At 40.9% G+C, this 27,319-nt stretch overlaps 1 protein-coding gene across 2 annotated transcripts; it reads left to right on the top strand.

Annotated features, from left to right (window-relative positions):
* Positions 1–7,083: 7,083 nt before the first annotated feature.
* Positions 7,084–26,680, top strand: LOC145434902 (uncharacterized). 2 transcript variants are annotated; one of them, XM_080312134.1, is made up of 11 exons: positions 7,084–7,294; positions 10,349–10,471; positions 13,317–13,464; positions 14,128–14,302; positions 16,210–16,473; positions 17,265–17,502; positions 18,167–18,591; positions 19,538–19,754; positions 20,493–20,626; positions 23,375–23,477; positions 24,390–26,680. In XM_080312134.1, exons 1-11 carry the CDS (start codon positions 7,250–7,252, stop codon positions 24,609–24,611), a joined length of 2,094 nt encoding a protein of 697 aa, XP_080168260.1. In that variant the 5' UTR covers positions 7,084–7,249; the 3' UTR covers positions 24,612–26,680. The 2 variants fall into 2 exon arrangements, with proteins under 2 accessions (XP_080168260.1, XP_080168259.1); XM_080312133.1 differs by having other exon boundaries at positions 17,262–17,502.
* Positions 26,681–27,319: the final 639 nt, after the last annotated feature.

Raw genomic sequence — 27,319 nt, 5'->3', positions numbered from 1 at the left:
GACTAAAAAAAAAAAAAAAAAAAAAAAAAAAAAGGTCAGCCGTTTTTACGCGTCATCGCCCCCCTATCGCCCCCTTCGCTATTTTCGCCCCCCGTCGCCCCCTTTGTCCATTTTCGCCCCCCTGTCGCCCCCTTCGTCATTTTCGCCCCCTTAGACCGCCAAATCGCCCCCTGGGGGGCGATATCGCCCACGTTGGGAACCACTGCTCTAGTCTATGCCATTGCTGTGCACAGCATTAAAATTCAGGCCTGCTGTTCAATTAGGATAAATCAGCAGATGTGGTTGTTGCATAAATAATAGCATCTTAAGAAATAGGTCGGAGCCGGAGCTACTCCTCAAATAACGGGCTCCAGCTCCGGCTGCGGCTCCGGCTGAATTTTATGTAGAGCTCCGGCTCCGGCTCCAGCTCCGGTGAAAATGCACGGCTCCGGGGCTCCGGCTTCGGGCCCCGGCTCCGGCTCCAAAGCCCTGGTTCAAAGTATCCTCACGTTGCTCAATGTCCACATTATCGAGAGCGGGAACGATTTAATTAGTGACGCTAGCGCTACGAAGTTGACGTTGACACTAACGAAATTGACGCTCAGGTGTGAATCAATTCGTTTGTACTACGTATAATGAGCGTATTCCAGTCGTTTTCGAAATGCCATTGGTGGATAATCCGAGAATTATCAACGAAAAACTCTAATAACTCGGCTTTTACTAGTTTGAATTGAGTCAAATTTGTTTTGCATCGTCTTTGAAGACAGCTCAAAAATTTCGTGGGGTTGACAGAAAAAATTTGATTTTTTTTTTTCAATTTTACCTGATAAATCAAAAATTATAATTGGATCTGCGGAGTCCTATACTTGTTAAAATTTAACCATATTTGGTGTGCAGCGTTTTTTAGGGTAACCTGGCAATTTAATCAGTGAATGGCTGGATTCCGGAAAAAAAGTTATTCTTGAACAGCCCTAACGTACGTGTATATGCCTACTGCTCGCCAAGTAGCGACGGCCAAACTTCGTTCAAAGCATAACCAAACATCAATACACACGTTACTATTTGAAACTAAGCAGAGTGGTGATTATTAATATTATCCAACTGCGAGGTAGTGGCGTCTGGATTGTATCGATAAACTGATATACAGCATGGCGGGTGTTCTTACAATCACACTACGATGTACCTTGAATATTTATTTACTACGTGTGAATATTTCTTACGCAATGACGATCAAAGATAATACGTCTGATGTAATAATGAGCAGCAGTGGCGTTTGAAAATCAGACGTTTGTTCTATCACTAACCTGTATTATATAATTTCCTTGTTCACGGATGTTTAGTTATTGTCATAGTCTATGTACAAATAAAAAGTAATCGTTCTTTCACAAAGAAATCGATTAGATATGTGAAATAGTCGATTACGATTACTTTGACTTCGAAATTTTTGCGAATGTAATCGATTGCGATTACGATTACTAATTGCGATTACCCCATGTCTAGTAGGTTCGGGGGTGATTTGTGCGATAGGGCTTTCTCACTCAGTCAACATTGGCTTCGTGTGCATTGTGGAATGTGCATTCATGCGTGAGGAATTGTAAATTACGGCAAAAACAGTACTTGGAATTTACATTAGAAAAACAGCTTGAAGTCGCAAATATAGGATAGGTTTCCGACGTATTGGAATGAAAGAGATGTGATCGGTGTGGCTGGCTTGTATCACTATTCACAACGTAACGTTACCTGATTACCGTCACGGTATATTGACCAAACAATAAAGATATGTGATGGTTCTAAATTTAGTTGTTTCCTCATTTAGAGCTCGCCACAAATGTAATACAAAAGTGAGGCGTAACTTTTTCCTCTCACGATTCTGCTTTAAGATATATTTATGGAAAGTCGGTAGCACACCTGTGGCCCTCATAGACGTGTAGACCGTATTTCAGTTCTCGCATCCAAGCGTTGCAACATTTTGTTAGGAAATGTAATTAGTAGGGATGATGTGAACTTGAGGCTCACGTTCGCGTTCGGTGTGCGAACCTCAGAAATACAGATCTCCGCGTTCACAAACGATCCTTGGTAGGTTTTCCATTGCGAGCCTTTTTCATGTATTACAAATTTTCACGTCATTATAACATCTCGTGTTGAAATTCTTCTCATTTCGACATAGGATCACTTTCCGCATGGGGCTGGTAGCATGTAAAGAAATTCAGCACTAAACTATAGCCTGCACCTCACCAGTTTGAAAAATTATCTAATTTGTTAAAGACTGTGCCTGAAATGTTCCAGATGATACATTTGAGGATGCTTAAACAGCCAGCTTGCATTGTAATATTGTGGCATAATGCAGCTTATATCCATCTATCTTGGATTGGCCCCATCTCCACCCGCTTTGAAAAACAATTGATTTCTGCGGTCAGTAAGTGTTACAGTCAAAACCAATGTGATTTTTACAACAAAACAACTGCTCCCTTCAACAAGCAAAGGCGCTCTCCCTGCACTTCAACAAAGTAATGTAGTGTACGAATATAGGTGCCACTGTGATTGTGGCTACGTAGGAAGAACGACAAAACGTCTGCAGGAACGCATGAACCAACATGTCCCCAGATTCATCAGAACACTTGCATCACGCTCAGTGAAAAGCTCACCCTCAACTCACCCGCTTAAGATTGATGCTGATCGATCAAAGGGCATTAATTCTGCCATCAGAAAACATCTGTTAGATAATCCGATGTGCGCGAATAATTATCGAGACGACCGATTTCGAGTCGTTGGGCGTGGCCGTTCTCAATTCCATTTGTGTGCCTTGGACTCGACTTTTATCAAAATACACCAACCGAAACTCTGTCAACAAAAGGAGTTCGTGTACCACCTAAAAATAGTACATTGAACGCTCTCTCATTCACGAAATTTCATGCTGGTGACGTCATATTTTGTGATACGATTGTTGATATACAATATTCTTACCAATTCTCTGCTAGTTGCTGACGATTATCCCTGACGAGTGTCAGCCGAAAATATTCGGGTTTATTTCAATATGAATATGCTTTTCGACTGTAGATTGAAGTTCTGTACCTCTAAGAAGCTCTTCAATTAGTAATATGAAGTAACCCGTTCACGTTCGCGTTCACACGAACCAGAACCTTTCTGGTGTCGAACCATCCGTAGTTGCAACCAACCATAGGGTGCGAATGTTATAACTTTGAGTCGCGACAATGTTGGATCTCAAACTTTTTAGACCCGCTCTTTAACCAATATTAAATATTTCACCCCTACTTCGCCATATCATAAAAATAATAAAAGGAGCAACCAGAATGCAATCACAACGTTTTTTTTTTTTTTTGGGGGGGGGGGTCTGTAGGAACTGCAGTAAACCTCCCACCGTGACGCTTGTGACAGCCCTGTGGCATTACACCACAGCACTATGTGCCACAAGCGCCCGTAATAGGGTCCCATTCGGTCCCACAAAGCACCCATTCGGTTGCTTCATCGTTTCTACCTGTTTCGTCTTGTTACTTCAGGGTACAAACGGTTGGCACAAGCAGGCTTTGAAAGGGGGCGTCTGCGGCCACTGATCCCTTCCGCCACCATACTTGTGCCCCGGGAGGACAGGCTCGTACATGGCATGAATCCCGGTCGGACTATGACGGCCTGGCGGCCATACTCGTCCTAGGTAGTAGTAGTGATAGGAAAGTATTCAAGGTTGGACCACTAGGGCTTCGCATCGCCCAGCGTTCAGAGAGGCGATGCTTGCCTTAATTCAACTAAATACTCCAAATGCATATTATAACCTACATGTCATAAGACATGACCTTGTGAGGAAATATCTTATTTCTCCATAATTTGTGCCTCCACACGCACTCAGCATGTATATGCTTGACAGGCAAACCGTAGAATCATCAGCTAACAGGTACAATCATTCATTCACCAGTTACTCTTAATTCAGAGACATCTCGACATCTCGTGTAACTAATAAAGTTATATTTATTCCCAAGTGGACGTTGAATAGGGTGTGAAAGCTACGTTTATATATCGGCGCAACAAAGCATTGAAGTTCTTTGGCCCTCATTTAGCGTTTTATTTCATTTTACATAATTAGAGGCATAGGTCCCATAGGGTGTTGGCTTTCTAAGTGAAATTCCAGATTTGAATCGGATTAGGATTCGGATTTGGATTGGAATGTACCAAATTTATGGATTGGGATTATAATTGGGATTTGCAGCTTCGGATTTGGATTGCATAAGGGCATATAAATTTCAAATCCGCTCATCTCTGGCGTGAGGACCAGAGATAAGGATGGATTAGGATTTGGGAAAACCGGGTTTGGGAAATTTTGTCGGATTAGGATTTTATTAGTATTTCAGATTTTTTTCTTAATGGATTAGGATTGGATTATCTGATTTTCGGGGAGACTGATGTCCTGTGGCGAATGGCGACAAAGTCTATCATCATATCAAAATTACTTATGTACTTTCGCACTCATTATGCGGAGAATACGGAAATAAAAGCTAGGCCTACCTGTAAACTATTGTACATCTCTTTACATCCTCTATGTTCGGTAGGCTATGCCACACCATTTACAATTAATTAGGCGGCATCGTAAATATCCAAGTAGTGGTTATTCATCAACTTGTAGTGTAGCTGTGAGAACAATTGTTCCGACGTCGTAGCAAATGATTGTTGAATTATATAGTTTACAGGCGCAATCGTCAACACTACGTAAACGTCGTATGATAAAGATGACTATTCAGGTGTTAACGCGCACGCCACTAATTCGGTTCAACTATTTTAAGGTAGATATTTGAATTTTCCACATCATTCATACTTATTAGACGACATACTACGTGATGCTCAAATCCACGACTCGAATCGAAGCCTAATACTTAAATCTGAATCGTATCGACCATGCATTCATTTTAACTAGACCCTGCGTAGTAGTCCAGAAACACGGGACCCAAATACCATTGGCCGTTTCAGTATGCATAGCACCACTTGACGGGAATATGTTGGGATCATGATCTTGATGTTGCGCACTTACGGGCAGTATCTTCGTAGTTTAATGGAGCTAATGGTACAACCAGAATGCAGCGACCGTGATCATTCTCGAAAATCAACAGACACCATGTAATGACTATGCTGTTATATTGCTTTCTTGCTGTCAGGATGACATCCAACGAATTTTAATCACGAATGATGAGATTAGGCTAATAGGCACTTTGCTTATTTCGATATCTTCTACTTCCGGGTCGGCGATATGGCATGCTAGATGATTTTTGATGGCACGCCAAATTATAACGCGCAAACGACATATTGACACCATGTTTTTGCAAAAAGTTAAACAAAGGTTTTCGATATGTACAAAGCTCGTGGGTGATCCAAAATTATTTCGTAAATAAACATAAAATATAGTCTTTTAGAGCAAATTTTACTTATATTGCATTTTCCCGCACTCGGCGCGATTTGTTGAAACCTGATGTCTTTATTATAATTTTGGAACCCCGAATAATTACGTGCATGTGTATATAGAATATGTGTGTTAATGTACAGAAATGAGTCAACCTTATTAGCAGTTATGAAATAACGTCCAACAAATGTCGTATTGAACCGTTTTGAATGCTTTAGTCTAGTAGTGTTCACTCTGCGGTCTACGGGAGACTTCAAGTGGCTATGTGTTAACAGCATAATACATACACAAATGCTCGGCGCGCCCGAATAACTTGTAGATCGTTACCTGTATTTCACGTGACGCAGTATTTCAAATCAGTACTTTAACTTACAATATAATTCGCTCTGATATAGATAGAACTCGTTCCAAAAGACCTATATATACTCATTGCCGGAGTCTTGATTGAATTGAGAAGATTGAGACTTCATAATTGGATATAATTGATATTACAGAGCAAATAGTCGCCATCTTCACACATAGGCGGTGATAAGGTTTGGGTGAAGGTACAGACCATATTTATTCAGTAATGAGCACGCCAAATTCAGAGGTGGGGTTGCGAAACATTTTCAAATCGTAATTTGGGGTCGCGAATAAAAATGTTGGGAACCCCTGTCGTAAACGATTATGATAGAAGCTGTTCGTTTGTTCCATGCTCATTGCTCATGTATGTTGGTTGAATTGCAGTGCTCTAAAACCGGTGGGCCGTCGCTCAGTATTATGTTCATACATCCATTGTGATACATTCTTACCACATGATTGTTTGTTTTGAAGTATTCAAGGTGTTAGTCGACTACAATCGACTACACCGATCAAGATAGCGTAATGGTTAAGCGTCCGGCGTCTTGATCGGTAGGTCGTGGGTTCGATTCCCGGCCGGGTCAGACCAAAGACCTGATTAGTAACACTGGTATCCATGGCTTCCCTGCTTGGCGCTCATGCGTTACTGGGATAGCATGGAGGGGTGGTGCATGACTTCGAAAGTCGTAAAGGCTATATCTGCACTTCCTTGTCCAGCGGCATATGCACATCATGCACTCATGGTATGCATATGCGCAGATCGTGTGTATGTATATCATGAGTCGGTGTATATGCCGCAAAAACATCAAGGACAAAAATAAACTACGTCCTTTCCTTCCTTTAAATGATCATTTACACCAGGCCAATTTTTTTCATTTTCTATTGTAGAACGGCCCAGTTCTAAGCTTTTATAAGACACCGCTTACACCTTAGATGGATGAGATGGAGAGGTGGAGCGTAGATAAACCTAGGAATTCTGGAGTCGACCTCGGCCGGAAGCGAACCTCCAATCCATTGGTGTTGCAGCTGTGAATTATGCCACTACGCTATCTCGCGACTCCTATCACATGATGATAAATGTCAAACGAGCCTTGATACTCCTATTTTCTATAATCTTATACGTAGCATAGGATTATAATATGATTGGAGTGTCAGGAACGACCATGTGCTGTATTGGAGAAAACAATATTCTGGAAGTAATAAGACTATCATACCTTAGTCTTTAATTCGGAGGTATTGTTTATAACAGCCTATCCCATATCTCCCGTTTTAGTTGTGATATAACCCACCGAAGTAATTCGATCTATTTAATGTATTGTATCCTCGCATTGACAATTATAATGGAATCTGATGGGACTCCGTAGGCGAAAGACTGCGTATATCATGTACGAGGTACAAGAGTGATTTATTCTTTCGTCTGTTGGTAGTGTAAATAAATGTAACGTGGGATATACAATCGTAGACGAGAGCTATTGGTAGACATAATATCGAATTGAGGCGAGCTAACGGATTTTCTGCCGGAAAAGAAAAATGAATTGTCTTAATCAGGCAATCTCGGAAGAGAGAATACATCAAGTATGTTCCTTACGAATTTATCATGATTCACATTTCCATTTTTTGCTCCTTTATTTGCTTTGCTTACTTTTGATAACGTAGTTGTATTTTCGTCAATAATCATATTATAGGCAACTGTTCAACTCTGCCTTAGACGATGTGTCGTATATAGGCTATGCATATAGCGAGAATGGTTTGAAGGTTCGGTTCACGTTTGTGGTGAATAAACATACCTGAATAATTCAGAGGTTCGAGTTCGCAAAGAAACCTTGGTAGGTTCAACCCTGCGAGTAGGCTATTTATGTGAAAAACTAAACTAAACGGCAATCATGATATTGCGATCAGAGTCTCCTTAAGTTAACCTTTAATTCCAAATTACTATCACTTGCAAGAATGGAAATTCCACACAAAACCAAAATAAAGTTTGTACCTCCAAATTTTGGAATGTTACATGGAATATCACGCCCTATTATGGTTATATATAGGTCTCGCGTCCGTCACAGTCAGCCTATATATGTGTCGGCCAGGAAACGGGCAAGAGTTAGATCGCTAGCTTTAAGCTGGATCATAAGCACGTACTGACAAAGACAGATGTGCCTGATGCAAGTGTTAATTCGACCTAGTGATGCAAACCTGTTCGTACGGGCATCGAAAATTCTTTGAGCTGTCCAGGAATATACTGGATGCGAACAAGAGTCACTTGCGAGTCGATTTACCAACAAGCCGTTGCATTTCGCTCTTGTCAAACAGTCATAAACGAATAAATTTGTCGTTGCAAGAGCTTCAACAAATATTGCATACATAAAATAGATCTCTCTGGTGTCGTCGCGACCCATACTTTACGAACCCCTGTTGCACAGACAGAGGTACAGTAGCCGATAAGGTGAAAAGCTAGTAGATATTTCACTCGAACCAGTACCTTTATACTTAATCACCGCCCCTAATGCCTAACCTATACGTTGCTGCGTGTAGCAACACAGCAACTCAAATATCGTCCAAACTGGACATCGCTTGTCAGTCGACATGTCGAAATCGTAAAGAACTTCGTGATCGTAGACGAGCCATCCACATTCGTTTTGCAAGAGGTGGTTTATGACATAGAGTCATAGACAGTGCTCACAATACGGCTGTTATATACTTTGGCCTTTGTCGAGGACCTTACACACGGCACAAACATTTTAAAGCCAGTGTGAGCGTACAATTGGGAACTCTAATCATGATTTTCGAGCAGATTTTGTTAGAAGGTGTAGCATTAAAAGAGATTTTATATGATTCATATTATATTACAATCGATATTACAGTGATCATAAATGCAATGAGTTGTCTGAACTACGATCCGTGTTCCATGTTAGATATCTGTCATACATTAAATATTCATTTGCCTAATAATAACTATAACTATAAATATAGTAAACGCTTCTGGCAACTATCGCAATTGATCAAACTACGGAATTGGTATATAGGCCTATTTGCTTATTACATATTGATTTTATTCCGTTAATGTAATTAAAGGCGTTTGGTAACCATAACCATCGACTTTATCGTGCCATACAAACTAATATTATTTAGACGAGTAAACATCTCTATACTTTGAATCAGTGCCCGGACTGGTGCAAAATAAACCAAGTACGTAAGCAAACACGAGTGAAGACAGCTCTCACGTCGGCGTAACATGTATTGTATATATAGTTTGAAATTTGTTTTATATGATCATCTCATGATCATCCAATCTTAGATAACAAATTTTCCACGTGACGCACAAGCCGGAAACGGCGACAGGCACCACTTAAAACTCAGGATTATTACTCGTAATAATAGTAATTATTAGTATATTTCCGACCATGCCTATTTCAATCAACTTCTGACAATGCTGTGGGTTCATTATAACTTCATATATGTGTGTCACGTCCATCAAAGCGCGTGGCTTTCTATTGCATGTTTCGTATGCTGCGATACTACCAATCGTGGATTTTGTGCTGCCACAGTGAAGAATAGTATCGAAGAAGAATGATAGATCAACTGTTAGTGGCAAGGAGAATAGCGATTCAGTACTCGATTCAGACCCGAGTACTCGAATCATTGAATCCAGACCTGCTTACGATCGTGATATCCACGGGTATACCGTTGTGTTACTGTAGTGAGCATCTGTGCTTGGAACGGTACTTGCCGACTTACTGATTACCCGGCTACATTCGCTTCTGCTCCATATGAGTGAATTTAGTGCTAGCAATGTAATGCGATATGCGTCTGCGCGATTCGAGTATGACCACACGGGTTCAAGTTGGTATAATAAAACATCCATTCACAGATATTATTGCTAACGCCGGAACTACTTGAATTTAATGCAAGGAGCTCCGTGACATTGCTAGATTAATTACCCAATAGACAATTATTATCATATCGTGAATGTGGCGGGATAGCGCAGTGGTATAATCCACAGCTGCAACACCAATGGGTTGCGGATTCGAGTCCGACCGACGTTGACTCCAGAATTCCTACCTAAATGTTAGGATTCATCTAGTCTCGTCCTTGCCGTCTCATCCGCGTAAGCGGTGTATTATAAAAGCCAAAAAGTGGGCCGTGCTATAAGTCGGCAGCTGCCGAATAAAAATGAAGAAAATTGGCTTGGTGTAAATGACCATAGTAGTCGACAAACACCATGAATACCGCAAACAAACACAACCATATCGCGAAACCCATATTCAAACGGCATTTTAGTGATTACAACCCTTTGACATTTGAAATCGAATGAATAATTCCTTTCGTACTTGATCTCGTGAGTAGGCTATAATACGAAGATTCCTCACCGGGATCGCAAAATATACATCTCCCAGAAAAGGATGGTGTCCATTGCATTTACCGTAACTCTGGATGTATTTACGAAAATCGTAACTATTTGTTGTGTCGTTTTGCGTTAGTATTTCACTTGAAGTAGTTGTGCCATGTGTTTGCAATTTCTACTTCTCGTAATTAATTGAATAGATCTTCACGGCGTTACTTTGACTTCAAATTGATTAGCAAATCTGGCTATACTTCGGCCACCTCTGGGAATGAGAAATTGCTGTTGTGATGCAGGTACGACTGCTGTTGTCGCTAGATGTCGACAGTGAGTTGAAGGATAAGTCGGATATGGATCGAAGTCCGCTCATCAAAGCATGCCTGGTGAAACACCACGAGCCCTCGCTCAGACTTCTAAAAGTAAGTACGTCCAGAGCTTATACCAGTATTTCTCACCCTGTTTTACACAATACCCCTGGGGTTTCGAACGTGGTACCAAAAGCAACGCACAGCACATTAGCTCGAGGCCGTTTCAGATTGATATTATTCGTAGGACGCATGATATACCCTACGTTACGTTGGGGTCGCAAATCAGTACAAATTCTGAGACGGACACAAACCACGACAAACATCGTACAAGGCAATTCCACATTCATACCATTATTCTTCGTTTTGGTCCGTTACCTGGTTAGAACTTGGCCAACCTCGTTGTACAGACGTTTGAATGTTCAAGGCTTTGCTCTCATTAACAGTAGCTAGCTAGTAAATATGTTCGTTGACTGATAGGCTAGTTATTGGTTGGTTGCAAAACTCATTGTTGGATAATGATGGATATCGACATGAGTGTTGGCTGTTGGTGACGATTTCCGACTTCGAACGACGTGACCACATAGTCATCTATCTGATTGCAGCGTACAAATAGGGCTACTACTTTACTAATTTCTACAGTCCAATAACGATCCCTTTTTCGAGGTATCTAACACCCAACGGCAGGGTTGTAATGACTCGAGTCATGACTCGACTCGAGTCCGACTCGAGTCACGATTTTCTGATGACATGACTTGACTCGAGTCACTTTTTCAAAATACTGAAATGACTCGACTCGACTCGAGTCAATCTGTGTATTGACTCGAGACTCAGACGGCCAAGACCGACATGTCATTGTACTTCCGAAGCCAACACACTATTGGGATTTCGTCTGTTGGTACTGGTACTTGAATATTCGACCACAAACTGCTAAAAGTAAGGAAAATTGGTATATAATAAATGCGAAACATTCGATACCATCAAACAGAGTTATAAAAAGTGGGATTACCAAGACTTTAACTGGAGACTGAGCAGTCTACATAATGACTTGGACTCGGACTCGAGTCATATTTCCATGACTCGGACTCGACCCTCTGCTCGCTGACTTGGAGTCGGACGTGACTCGGTGGTGAATTGAAATGACTCGACTTGACTCGAGTCAAAACTATAAAATTGAGATTGACTTGTGACTCGGAGCCTTATGACTTGGTTACAACCCTGCCCAATGGAGCCCGCTTGCTTGTAATTAGCTACCGAAAACCATATATAAGACTAATTTCGGTTGTAATCTACGGGGAATGTTATATTAATTTAGTCATCAATTCATCACGTATACTGCGGATATTGATTGAGCAATGCTATACGCGATTTGTAGCTGATGATACATGTAGCTGATGATTAATCATTTAATGTGACCAATAGAGGGCTGCCCTATTCAGCTGATGTGTTCAGAAAAGATTTAGGAGTATTTTCCAATGCCGAAAAGCATCATACATAAAACACCAACCCTGCACGAGGCGGTGTGACATGGTTACCATAGCTCCACCTATATCGATGTTTCGAACACCATACAAGGGATTACTGGCGGTGTTGTTTTCCAGTGGAACATTAGTCATAGAATTAGGCATAAACTAACACTGAATCTAAACTTAAAATACTTCAAAATTCCACTATCCAATCCTTATCCGACTTCGCGAAATTCGTAAATTCAAGCTCAAAATAATCTTTGATATATTCAAGTCAGTTTCCACGAATCGACTCGGGTATGTGTGAAGTCTTACTCCGCAGAATGATATTTACTCCAAATTAGGGTTGCCATACGTCCGGAATTTCCCGGACATGTCCGGAATTTCACTGTTCAAACTAGCGTCCGGGAGGAATTTCTAAAATATGCCAAATGTCCGGAATTTTGAAGACTTGACGTAGGCTCATAATTTTTTCGAATCATCATAAAAACAATATTTTTTGGGAATATTTATGCTGATGCGCGATATTTTTCTTCGCGCTGCACGCGATTTACTGTCACATTCATGGATTTTTATATGGAGACTACCTCGCTAGTAAAAAGAGCCATAAAATATAAATAAAAACAACCTTCATTTACTGCAATAAGCCTAATTGTAATCTCAATTATAGGAGAACGGTATATTCCTAGAGATCGTTAAAACCGTCTAAATGCTTTATTCAAAGATAGTGGGTCCAATCGGGGTGGGGGGTGGGGGTCGTCTGCCTTTATTCTGAGGTTTGCGAATATGTTGAATGTAATCAGCTTCCAAAATAGCCCGTGAGTAAGTCCGGGCAAAGGTGCTGACTTCTTTTAGTAATCAGCTCGTCAAATTTTGATCTGGGCCACGGAACATTTTCAAATTGGAGAGGGAGTCGCCACCATAAAAGGTTTGAAATCACTGGATGTTGGGTGTTTAAGTTTATAAAGCTCCGTGGTGCGCACTGGCATAAGGCTGATAATCAATCTTATAGGTAGGACATGAACATGACTTAACCATGTGCAATTAAGCTCCCTTTATTTTCGAACCCATCATCCTCCACCAGATCTAACGCTAACTCTGATCATGTAGGTGGAGAGCAATAGCTATATAGTAATATATGGAACGACCAATATTATTGACAGAATTCATTCAAATAATTTAACGACCAGAAGCATATATAAACCAGATTCATATAGCAAGCACCCCCCTCAGAAGTTGCATCGATTACCCTAGGCCTATAGTGTGGGCTCAAAATCATTGTATATTTGGGCGGGAGGAGGCTGTAAACATGTGCTTTCGGTCCCGGTTACACAACACACAGCCACATACTCCTGAACCGGATCGTGACCAGCACCTCTGGTCTCTGAGCAAAGCTTTGCTAGCGTGACGTCATAACTCATTTTGAAATACACTAGTGGGCGCTAAAGAGTGTCCGGAATTGGGGTTTCTGAAATATGGTAACCCTACTCCAGATCCTTCTGAAATTCAACGTGTCCATTAATGCCGTCGACTCGCTGGGAAGAAGCGCTTTACATTACGCCTGTTATACGGGGAAGAGCGAAGTGGCCAAAGTCCTTGTAAATGAGGACGGTATCGAACTTAACACGCAGGATTATGAAGGTACGCATTCCATGCCATTGCGGTTTTATTTAAAATATGATGGAAATATTTGAACATTCCTCATTAACGTCCCGAGTTCGTAATCGTATATTCAAGCAGAATCATCAGAGTTTATGAAAACGTATCGCTCTAAATATGTACATGTGAATCGAACTCGAATAACCAGTGTTGCACTGTTTGGGGTGATCTCTTTTACCTTTGATCAATAATTATAGTGAACTATCTTTCCTGAAGATAGTTACATAATTGGTCATTTTTTCTTAGTCTCAGAGTTTCGTTTCTTGTGATGTATATCAAGTGTGAATTGATAAAGGCTTCACAGCCATACATATTCACCATATTTAATAATCATGAGGATAATCGATGGTCCATGCGCTATATATGCGCTGCATATTTCACTTATACCATGGTATAACAATCCCCAATTCCTAAATTTTTATATGTAACTATTGTAATCTGAGTAATTTACAAGCGCAATACCATAAGCTTAATATTCATTCATCTTGGTAACAATTTGCCAACCACGTATATAGGATGCAACAGGCAACGAGAAAAGCTTGTTTTGCTAGTTGATTATCACTTTTAAACCCGTAACTCATATGATGGCTTGATATACATGTAGCCTAGTGTGTCAAAGGTTACCAATTCTGACATTTATTGCAGGTCGTACCCCTTTGATGCTAGCGTGTCTTGAAGGGCATATTGCCATATGCCGCATGCTGATGGGCAAACTGGTTAAGTTTGATCTGGAGATTGACCGACGCGATCGTCAAGGATACACAGCGTTGCTTTTGGCTATTAAAACAGAACATTACGATATAGCGCACGATTTGGTGAGGTGAGTAAGCGACAGTTGTTAACAATATACAACGCCAGAAGTAGATCGCGGACACTTAAGCGATAACCAGTGTAGACCTACTGATTATAATACAGGGGTCGCCAGCTCAAAAAGAGTCGCGGGCCACTTTTCAAAATTTTTTGAGGCCGCGGGCCGCATGACTTTAATAGCGAGATATAATTCGGCAAGGCAGTATCACAGCCATAGGTTTTTATAACTCTACGCCAATACAACACTTTTCTCTCCAACATGGGCGACGGGCATGTTAGCTACGGCAGCATTCCAGTGCATAGTCGTAACGGGCTGACTGGGGGCCAGATACCCACATTAAACTGTCCAGTGTCCATGTCCATTGCCGTCGAAATCCAGACTAATCGATTTCCTCACATTGGCTTACCATGCGCACCGAAATGCGATGAACAACCACAGGACTTCATATCCTAGTCGCGCGAAGCGCGAAAACTTTTTCATATTACTGAATGAATTTCGTCATTAATAATAGTATAGTTTCAAATATTACAATCAAATATTTATCCTCTCTTAGCCCACGTCATCAAATTTACCGGAAGAGTTAATGCAGGAAGTTTCTAAGAAATTTAGGGAAGTTATTAATGCTGCACTGCATCTTTGGGTGGGCCAATTCTTGATAGTCCCCTTTGACTAGAAAACGATTGCAAATTGATTTTTCTTTATGGGGCGCAACATTTTCCTCTGCTGTTCGTATTTTCACTGTGGGGTTCAGATTACAAAGGACACTGATATGTTAAAATCTATAATCAGCTCACATTGAAACGCGCGTAGCAAGAATAATTTCGACCTCTTATTAATTAGGGAGTCTGCATTTCAAAATGCTTTAGTAATCGTTCTTCCGAAATTTCAAATCAGGTCGCGGGCCGCAAAATATGACCTTGCGGGCCGCGTGTTGGTGACCCCTGTTATAATACAAGATACATAAGCTCAAACAAGTTTAGTCTTCTGGTTTCAGTGAGCATAAAGTGTGAATGGAGCGACAACTAGTGGACGTGATCTTCATTTTCTACTTCCACATGAAATAGTTAAGACAAACTTATCTCGTACTACTATATCATTCACAACTGAATAACTGCACATGCATTGTAGGCTACCCACTGACTCAATACTAACACATAATAGTCACAACTGGTAGACATACCGACTATACACACAAGAATCCTGACGCCTAATTGTTCAAGGTTTATCCAGGCTTTCAGTCACCCCCTTCGCAACCTGATCCGCTAAATCTGTCTTAGAATAGCCTAGAGCAGTGGTTCCTATAGTAGGCGATATCCCCCAGGGGGCGAAAATACCGACGGCGAAGATTGGGGGGCAATAGGGGCGAAATTGTTAGAAAGTCTAGTGATATCCATTTAATTAACACGGCGAAAATGCATATGGCTCGTAAGTTGATTAAAATAAAAGGTTAACTCAACTTCACAGATTTAGGTGAATAAATTTCTTGTTTGTATGACCTCTTTTTCGGATCCATAAGAATGGGGTGAGCGAAAATATGTGTCGAGCTTGATAAGTAGGCGATGAAGCGAAAAGGTTGGGAACCACAGGCCTAGAAAAAAGGGATCCGACAATTCAGGAGTTATAAAAATAATATCGACATGGCGTAAAATGACCATTGATATCGAAACAACAACAACAAATTTCCTTATCAGGCGTGTGAAATTTACCTTTCGAAATCACGTATTGGACACTTGAAATCAAACCCTGGTTTTCCCTGTAACTAACTTTGCTCTGTGTTCTTTTTCAGCCTGTCTAACGCGTTTCAGAATAGCTAGAAATCTGATGACAATCAGAGGAAATAACAAACGTTATTGTGTTACTTGCATACATAGATTCTTTTTAATGGTCTGGAATGAAATTGAAAATTTGAATTTTAGGTATGCCAATGCGTGCATTACCCTGCGCGATAACGAGCACTTCTTGAATGCGGCCGAATGGTTGAAGTCGAACTTGGAAAAGCGGAAGGCCATGCAGAGCGCGCTGGAGTCGCCAAGCGGACGTAAATCGCGAACACCCCGCCGCGTAGCGAAATCGCCTACGAAGCAGCACGAGGCGAGCGACGAGAAAGGAGACGAGTATCCTGGCGATGTTCCGACTCTCACGCTGACAGAGTCGCAAGAAGGGGTGGACGAAACCTATGAGTAAGTAGGGCTTAGTAATTTAGTAGTGTTCGTGATTGGAATTGCTACTTGAGAGAGGTATTCAAACAGTGTTCAAAGGTAGCCTACACTAGGGGTTCCATTCTCCAGTCTTTGGGAATCTACGGATGTTAAGGTGCAGACGCGATCATTCATATCATTCATAATGACACGCCCTTCTTGGGACTCATTGGTTGAAGGCTATTAGGCCTGATCAGTAGTGGAATTATGACTGTTTTGGTGATATGTCGTGTCCGGGGACGTGTGCATGGGGAGTTTAGGGCTAGAAATCGAGATCAATACCTTTGGAAATGCAAATTCTGTCTCCATTATTGATGAGCTCAATTATACTGCAAGAACACTAAAAATAGGTGTAATACAATATTCAAACAACGTGCTACGTGGGGTATGTCGCCTATAAGATATTGTGACAATTCAACTGGCTCAAGTGATGCGAAAATATCCCCGAACTATACTTTACAGAATACTAAGTAGTTTGACCCGGAAATCTGTTTACTAGGAGTGGGAGTAGTCTTGAAAAATAAACACTTGAGTAAATACTGGAGTCGGTCAAACCTACTTGAATAAAATGAAAAAGTAGAAGCACTTCATTCCTGATCACCTAGCTTGAATACAATACTATTTTTGAAATGGCTCTGGATGTAATAATTCCGGCGATGAGTTAAACTATTTCAGCTCAACATATCATACAATGGCCGAAATTAATCAAGCTATCAAACCCCTGGATACTTCCCTGACAGTGTGACATGCTTTTTATTCACCGTTACCAGCAGCGAACGGCTCGAAACGACAGATCGTCTCAACAGCGCTAAGTCTGCGTCCATGTTGTTCGAGGCTGACGCCTACGGCAAGTTTTCGAGGCCGCCCTCGTCAGGAAGGGGTGCTGAAAGCCACGGAAGACCCCCTTCGTCTACTCAAGATAACACGGGAAGGCCGTTGACTGGCGCGTCGGTTGCAAGTTCTACAGGGCGTTTTTCGGCATCAAGCAAGTCACGACAACTGCAAAAATTGGTAGGTTCCATTCAGGCGTGTATTGTTGAATGGTTCATTCCAGCGTCATTACATTCTATGGTCCGTATGACATGTTTCAAGTAGGTTTCCGCGGTTTGGGATCGGGCTCCCGTGCAAAGTCTCTGAGTCGGGCTGGGTTCAGGTCATGTGTGCAAGGCCCCATTCCAACTCTGGATTGATAGGATTTAAAAATGGTTGCACTTCATTGGAGCACGTGACACAATCACGTGACAGTTAACTATGCCACAATTGAGGACACGTGAGCATTGGGATATATGAAAACTAGAGGCGGACAAAGTAATCAGCATTGCTAGTAGACGTAGAAGTAACCCAGTAGATTTCTACAACTTCACCTGACCATTTTAAAGACATATCCAAACTAGTTCAAGTCGATCTGCAGATTTGCAAACCACTCAAAAAGTAGACGTGGTCGACGGGTGGCATATTTTTACCAACAGATGCGGTCGCCATCGGAATTGCAGGGGATATCTTGGCGACAAACGTCAAATGAAGAAATAGGTGCCACTTTGGAAAATCAGTCTTCCCCTGCCTTTCGTCTGTCGTCTCAGTTCCTTCATTAAAATAGTTTGATTTGGTAGTAAACGTAGCAGTGCATCGATTAATTTCACCCAATCGAATACTACTACTCCCAACCCTATTCCAGGAGGAACTTCAAGAAGAAACCCCCGATCCCTCTCATCTGATCACACCTTTTCCAAATCCAGTCACCACATCCCCGAAGCGCGACGCCGGAGCAGAAAGCACCGTAAGCTTCGCTACGTCTCGCGGCAGCCGGAGGACATGGCGCCTCGACGATTTGGAATCGATCATAGAAGATCCACACTCAGGACAGCCGTCGCGAGCAGGCGGGCGGGAATCGGTTTCGCGCAGTCAAAGCAGACAAGCTTCCAAGACACCAGCCTCGTCAGGCGCCAAATCTCCTTTCTACCAAGAGAGCGCCAGGCAGTTGCAAATGATGGCGATCAACGCCGAAAAGTCTGCGGAAATCTACGCGATACAGAAGCTGAAGCAAGCGTTGCGAGATAAGTCGAGGCGGAAGATCACGCGAGCCAGCACCGCTACCTTCAGGTATGGCTGGGCAAAATAGAGTACCTGAGTTGTTGTTTGTGGTATTCATGGTGTTTATCGACTACTCTATAGTCATTTATACCAAGCTAATTTTCTTCATTTTTATTTCGTATCTGCCGACTTGTAGCACGGACCACTTCTATAGGCTTTTTACAAGACACCGCTTACACGGATGAGATGGCGAGGAGGAGCCTAGATAAACCTCCTACACTTGAGTAGGAATTCTGTAGTCGACCTCGGTCGGATTCGAACCCGCAACCCATTGGTGTTTTAGCTGTGGATTATACCACTGCGTTATCATGCCACCTGAGCTGTTGTGGCTACTGTTGTTTTTGGTATCCATGATGGGTCGACTACTTCGGTCATTTACGCCAGGCCGATATTTCAGATTATATTTCGTGATCTGCCAACTTGTAGCACGGGCCACATTCGTTCTAGTATTTTGTAAGACTCAGCTTACGCGGCTCCCGTGACAGGGAGGATCCTGGAGTACCTGAGTACCGATTTTAAATCGAGTGTTACGCTTCGACTCGAGTCGAATGTTCGAGTATCACTCAATATGGCCTCACAACAGTATGAATGATGTGGCAGTACTCATATTTACTTTTTATGCCAACACAAAGAATACAATTCCAGTTCCACATCACATTAATAATTATTTGTAATTTTTGGAGCGTACCATTACACTTAGTGACAATGACAATGTCATTTCCATGAACTTGCGTAGCTTTGCACTACATGTTTCGTATGCTGCTATACTATCGATCGAGGTTTACAGCCTTGCGTAGTAGAAAATAGTATGAGAACTATATTTCGCCTTGATAAATCAAACCTTAGTGACAAGGAGGTAATAATTTCATTAGTCGACATAATCATCTCTCACCAGTCGACGCAAATTTTTGAAATCAACACGTCCAATCATCGCGTCCTGCATCATTACTCTCAGGCCGGCTTCGAGCACCTCCACGGAGCAATGGATGTCGGCCATTATCAGCGGACGACAGAACAAAACATCGCCGAGACGGCAGAAAGCGGGGAAGGCGCATGTTACGGTATTGGAACCGCCGAAGACATCGTCCGGTCAACGTAGGAAGTCATCAATAAACAGCGCGAACGCGGACACGTCTTCGATGCTGTCCGGCTACGATTCGAGAAAGCAATCGGTGAGTGGGGTTTGATGATGTTATCCTTGAGAATGTAATACGATATCTGACGATGTGTTGTCTTTGCGACACGATACAAGTTTCTCATGAATTATTGTCTTGAGTTATTATCATTGAGAGCTGAAGCTTATATCTCAAACACGTATGTAAACAGCAAGGGACATAAGTGGATTGCGATTGCTTTTCTACGACCAGAGCTTACTCATGGTAGAGATATGCTTTTTGTAATATTCTTTCAATAACATAGTTCGAAAATAATCAGTGTATGGATCGACAACACGATTCAATGTATTGGAGTCCTGCATTTTGATTAATATCAGGTCCATATCGAATCACATGATTCGATGTGAACCAACGAGAATAATGAACTTGTGGAAACGTAATAATCGCTTTTCGGGCAAAGCGGTTTCGATTGACAGTTCCGTCAATCGATATCGCACGAGAGATCCCTTTGACTTTAAGCCATGATGCATGCAAGATTGCAAGATTACAAAACCTTTGTTCTCCAATACATCGGCTTTATCAAGCAGTACAGATATAGTATAGAAACCGCGGTTCGAATCTATTGTGTCAATACCTAAAGCCGTATACATTGGTAAACACATATGTGTACTTATTGAATACTAAGACGTTTGAATTCAGGCATCGATAGGTGGTATGCGCCGTTTTTCCGCACTTGAAATAACCCCTCCATTGTATTTGCGAGAATGCTATCTGACCATTCTTTTGGCGTTACAGGCGGGGCAAATCCAAGGTTCGAATCTGGCTATGAGGCTGCTTCACGCAACTTCGAATCTCTCGCTGGATACATTGATTTCGGAGAGTGACATTACTGATTCTACGGATTATCATCAATTCCATCCAAAATCGAAGTACGCATAGCATTGCATTTTCATCAATATTCTATTTCACGAATAATGTGACGCATAGCCAAGTAGGTTTTGAGATCATAGCTCCATTTTGGGTTGTGATTAAAATTAAAATGCATTTGAAAAAAAAACAGAGTTTGAAAACATGCCCCTTGTTTATATCATGTTTTATCAGTCATGGTCATGACCACATTCATATGAAAATGACCATATAAAATCAGAGGTGGTCAGTAACGAAGTACTTCTACTTTTTCGAAGTACTCAAGTAGTTTTCCTCTACTTCTGGTACTTACTCAAGTAGATCTGATTTTCGCTACTTCTACTTCTACTTCGTAATATTTTGTGATCTACTTACTTACTTTTCGCTATTTTCAGTTTGTCAAGTAGAAGTAGTTCAATCTTTCAATCAGGAAGATAGCCTGAGAAATTTCGGGGCTGTTTTCGCGGAGTATCAACATTCAATTGTCATAAAAATTAAGTAAAGCCCAGAATTTTCGTCGCGCTTCGCGCGCAGTGGATACGGAGTTACCAGTACGATTTCACGGAAGTATCGATGAATATAATTTAGGTAGCGGGTTGGCGTGGTTCCGTTCACACAGGGATATCTAGAATTAGATATCTAGATATCCCTGCGTTCACACCACATTGTCCCCCTTCGCCCATATGAAATAATTCATCACAGTACATATGGATCCTCAAAACGTTTGAAACTGATGTTTCGCAATCTAGCATTTACTTGCCATATCGTAATCTAGCATGTCCGTGGCGCGTCCTAACCTGGCAAAGTGGACTCTGACATTTTTTGTTAGTTTAAGATCTGTTTTAGCATAGCACCTTTGAAACTTTCTGGACTAAGGGCACGAAAAACGTGTTCCGCCTTTAGAAGCAGTATTTATGTTTCATTTTCAATTCCCATGCAGTATCATATACCTTGGGTTATAATTAAAATCAGTTCTTTTGTCTGGATAACATACATGTTGAAGTATAAAAGCAAGTGTAGTAATGCCTTTAATTTCCGGAAACAAAGCTACACATATCGCATTTTTACGGTCCCCAATATTTTTTATTAGCGTCTACACCGTATCCTATACAACTTCCCCGTATTGCTCTTCGACTAAACTACGGACCTTATAATATGGGGGATGGCGCCATACCATGCTATTTTCTAAAACGTGCTGTTCGAGAAAACAGAGGATAACTATCGCATTTCCATGTCAATCCTATCATTTTCTTCTCATGATGAGGACGAATGCTTATGCTATCGAAAATTGGATACCTGCTGGTATGCATCAATATGAATCAAGCTCGTCACCTTTCGCGTAGCTCAATTTGCACCTTTTTACAATCCATGTGAACGGATTAGGATCGTTTTCACAACTACTTACTTACTTGAGTACTTTTAAAGTTAGTCAATTCTACTTCTACTTCAAGTAGTTTTCGAGTGCTTATGGAAGAAGTACTTCTACTCGTACTTGAGTAGATTTTTTCGTCGCTACTTCTACTTCTACTTGAGAAGCTTTCTTGACTACTTTGACCACCTCTGTATAAAATACAATATTTGGTTCATTTGTATGTATGTGCAGAAATGAAATGCTCAAGAGTTCTGTGCAAGACATTTTTCCCTTGACAAAGTCACCATTGCATGGCTTTCGGGCATAGTGTTCATTGTTATTCATGCATAGCTCATCTTGCGTCATGAACACAAAACAAAAGCATGTAATGTACATTCAAAATGTGCAAAACATGTCATAATGATAATTTTTCCAGGATCGCAGATGCATCAGTGCATCGCGGTGTGTCGACCATGGTATCGCAAATCGATGTGTTTTGTTCAATTCGTAGTCTCGAGTTATTCAGGCGTTATAGCCACTATATATAGTCGCTTCTGATGAACAACTCAAGGAAGAGATTCGATAGATGGGTGTATTTAACCAGCTGCCTAAATGGTAAAATATTCACCTTTAATTCAATATTACAACTAATGTCACTATGGGACGAAGATCGGATACGCTGCCGCTATTTCTAGTGAAAGTAGACGTAAGTCACGTAACTACATGATATCTGGAAAATAATTAAGCCAGTATCACATATCTGAAAACATAAAATCATTGATAATTCTAAAAATGCATTTGCATCATCCTTTTTCAGAGCACGTTATTAGTTATAAACATGGGTGTTTGATTGAAACCCAAGTTAGATTGGAGTATTGTATATTTTATGTAAATCAGACTGCTGCTGGCGCTCGTGAATATTTCTTATCTATCTCCATACTGCTATAAACGCGATCTGAGGTCGTGGTTGCCACACTTCCCTCGCTGAAGCCAGCAGTCCGGGAAGTTTGATTTCTGTAAAGCTACATATATTGCATGGAAATTAGACCTGAGCGGAAATGCGTGTATGCTATGAATCGAGTAGGTATTTGGAAGCATACAGAACTTCGATATTGCAGCAAACGATACATTGGCTCCCGATGATAGCCAGTGGAAAAGCTTCGAGTGGAATAAATTTGGCAATATGAACGTTTACTGCAATACGGTGTGAAATGAGTCAATCATTGGAGTAGTTATTTCTTCTGCATCATTACATCAGTAGGCCTACATCCATCCTACGGTGCGTGTGACTTTTATCAAGTAAAAGTATAGGTTGTAACTATGCATAGGCTACAATATACATGGCGAAGTTTTAATACGTTACACACCGTATTTTTTCATGGATATATCTACGTTATTCTCTGTCCAATCTTACTTTTAGGAACCAAAAGAATTACAACCAGTTGGACACCATCTTCCGATTGTACACCGACAGTTGCTTATGGACGCCGCCCGTGAAGAAACCTCCATCGTTACCCGCTCAGGTAATGCATACGCAAGACTACATACGGGAACGACCTGTAATGATTTATTTCGGATGAAATCGCACTATGGTCCGAGAGGCGAGAGGTACCTAGAATAGCCCTTCTCGCCAATAAGTAGGATTAATATTGAAACGACATGGCCATCGTGATTTAGGAATGCAAAGATTCCGAAAAGCTTTGTTACCTATCGCAAAAAAGCCATATTCTAAAGCAGTCGCTCTTAACCTTATTTTGCCTAGTCAAGCCAAATTACACATCTAATAACCCTACATGACTATGTATTGCACAAAAAAGAATTGTGAATTCACATTACTGAATATTAACGGCAAATCAGTGTGAATTGTACTGTATGAATCGGTTTGCGTGTTGACCGCCGCCCAGGGAACCCCTCCAGTTCGGATCAACCACGGTTAGAAATTACTGATCTAAAGCATATTGAATCCACATATAGGTTATTGTACTCAACAATATGAACAGATGGAATTCTAAATCCATATATCGTAACAAGACTTGGTCGACTACAGAATTCTAGTTCATTAATTAGCCTGATCAGAGCGAAATGCCGAATTCTAATCAAACTAATTTCTGGCTCTCCCGAAAATGATGCAGGTCAAGTGTGTATTACATAACGAGCCTACCTTGGTGTGCAGAATCTGCTAGTCTCATACTTATGAGGATGAACTTCAATTTGATATGACTCGAACTGGATTTTTGTTGTATTTTAATTAGGAATTTTATTCAATTTCCATATTTTTTTCGAATTCAGTAATTCCAAGTCTAATTCTAATCTTATCTGGGAAAATTGCTGTGTAGCAGGAATTCTAATTCCAATATAATTTACAAAATAGTAAAGAAGCTTTGTAGTTGGCTCTGACCTTACCACATGATTTCTCACGATCTAAAAATAACCAGGACAACGTCGACAAGGAGCAGTCGGAGATGTCAGACGAGGTCGGGAGCATCATTGGCTTCGAGGGATCAACCGCGGGCTCCAACTTGACGAAAGGACGACCGGATTCGAAAACCGCCACGCGTAACCGGGTACCCGGAAGCGCGACGTCGAGAGTGTCGCGTGGCAGTAGAAACGCGGGGTCTGCCGGTGGTCGGAGCGCTACATCCCGGCATGCAGACTGATATTTCAATTCCAAAGCAGACGCAGCGTACTTCCTCAAGTACACATCAGTTCTCCAGTGTACACTGTCCCCGTGCTCGTTCCAAACATACAATAGTATCATTTAGCGATCGATTTAGACCAGGGGTTCCCAACCTTTTGAAATTTATGAAAAATCAATGTCCCTACTATTTTCCAACTTTCAGCTTTCTTGATTTCATGGACTTATTTGCCATAACTATTGAACATAAAACACACTGCGGGTTGCACTCTCCTATTTCATGTCGACAGGTTATGCCACGCTTAAGATGACTTTCTTCATACTTCCCTCATCCAGCAGAGGGAGCCATTGCGCCAGTTCTAAAATAATCATATCAATAAATCTATTAGTAAAACAAAGACAGTATCCACAATATCAAAAAGTATCCTAATGCTGTATTAGCGTTTCAATTTTAATCTATTTCTCTTGTAATATTGGAATAGACTTAGAGGTCATAATTACTTTCATGGCCTCCTTGAAAAAGGCTTATGGATCACAGGCTGGGAACCCCTGATGGAATGAGGGCATGGAACATATTTGCATCTAATAAACTGTGTTTAGAGATGTTATGATTTCACATGTTTAGATCCAACCCTTCCTCCACCAATTACAATTCAGTCGCATTATAATTAGAGCTGGGAAGATTCGACTGCCTGAGTGATTCGATTCTGCATTGAGTATTCGGCGTCAGTTCCAGTCGAGAATATTCGCGTATCACTGACAGAGGTGGTCAAAGTAGTCACCGTCGCTACTCAAGTAGAAGTAGAAGTAACGCCGGAATTTCTACTCAAGTAGAAGTAGGAGTGGTGGTTTACAAGTAAGTAAGTAAGTAGGCATTTTACGGTTATTTTTGCCTACAAAACTGAAAACTGTCAAGTAGAAGTAGAAGTAGTCTAAAATCATAACTACTTAAAAAGTAGTTTGTGTAGGCAAAATCTACTTCAAGTACTTCAAAAAGTAGAAGTACTTCGTTACTGACCACTGCTGATCACTGATTACGCCGCCACATCAGTATTAATGATGTGGAAAGTTCAAATAGCTTATGTTTTTAGGTGACTACGGATAATACAATGCCATATCTACACTACATCACATTAAAGACAATATTGTATTTTTCGACCATGCCTAGTTCGTTGCACTTTGCGACAGTAATGTCGGTTGATCGCGACCTCCCCGATATGCCATTTCCGCTAACGTGTGTAGCATTGTTCTATATGTTTCGTATGCTGCGATACGACAAATCGGGGATTACAGCCTTCCAGTGGAAAATGGCATCTAAATTATAATGCTCGTTGATATATTAACTCATAGTGGTTAAGGAGCGTATAATTTCAGTACTCGACAAGTTCAAATTTGTACCTTTTATGCAGGAATGTGGCCATAAACATATTGAAAGCTATACACCACATTGGATGATTTGATTTTGGGGAGTTGTTCAGTATACATCGCAGAAATGTACTTTCTATACTAAATTGCGTACCATTGTTCTACATGTTTTGGATGCTATGATACGCCCGCTCGAGATTCCCAGGATTCTATAGTGGTATTGGTATCTAAACTATAATTTCAGTGCTCGAAAATATCGGTTCTCACTATACATTGGAATGAATACTCGATTCAGATTGAGTACTCGAATCATTGTAAATCTCAAAATCACGATAATACTAAATCTATAGATGAGACTTTAATCCAGCAAAAATGCTGCAGTCTGATATTCGTGCTTATATACATCATAATCATGCATCTGAATCCGGATTTAAGTGCCTTATAAAGCGGTGCATTTTCGATATCGGAATTTGTCACGGCAAACCAAAGGTTCACCGTGAACCTCGAAAAAAGATCATACACTCGAATACAAACTACCAAAAGATATAGGCTTAGGAAAAGTGAAGAGATACATTTTCGATGGAGAATTTTGATTTTGTATAGCATTTCGAAAGTTTGTAAATTGTAGTATTGCATAATTTTCTGGAATTATAATCTATTTATATGCGCATGAGATTCAAGATATCTGATACCGGGATTAATACACCATACCCATGCCTAAAACAAGTGTGATGATATCGGTGGTTTTCATGAACGAGGACGGTACGGCTGCTCATTCCAGGTCCGATTTGTGGGCAATGCATAGTGCAGTTTAAACTTTAACCATAGTATTAATTATATAATGTCGTTAGAACACAACATACCAGAAGAGCTTCTTGGAGGTACAGAACTTCAATATACAATTGAATAGTTTAGCATGTTCATTAGGGCTTTTCAAAAGTGACTTTTTTCCCAAATCGTACTGGCTACTTGATAAAACTGTTAGGTTACCTAATTTAAGCCTACACACAAAATTTGGTCCAATTCCAGCCAGTAACCGCTTTGCTACAGGAGAAGTAAGTTTCTATTTATTATATAAAGATAAATAACAAATAATTTGAAAATTTTCTGTTCACCCCAGGAAAGTGTTAGGCTGTCTATAAAAACGATGCTCACCAAACTTGGTTCAATTCCAACCTTTGGAAGCGGAGTTATTGCCGTCGAAAAATTTGGATTTGAATAAAATAGTATTTACGGTGACCGATTCTTTGTTTATTTATTATAGTTGTGCTCACCGTAAATACTATTTTATTCAAATCCAAATTTTTCGACGGCAATAACTCCGCTTCCACTGGTTGGAATTGAACCAAATTTGGTGAGCATCGT

This window comes from Botryllus schlosseri, chromosome 3, assembly GCF_051294905.1.
Source record: "Botryllus schlosseri isolate E-star chromosome 3, Bs_hap1, whole genome shotgun sequence".
In the NCBI taxonomy this organism is placed as follows: Eukaryota; Metazoa; Chordata; class Ascidiacea; order Stolidobranchia; family Styelidae; genus Botryllus; species Botryllus schlosseri.
Note: the sequence above shows the minus strand (reverse complement) of the source record. Positions and strands in the feature narration are given on the sequence as shown.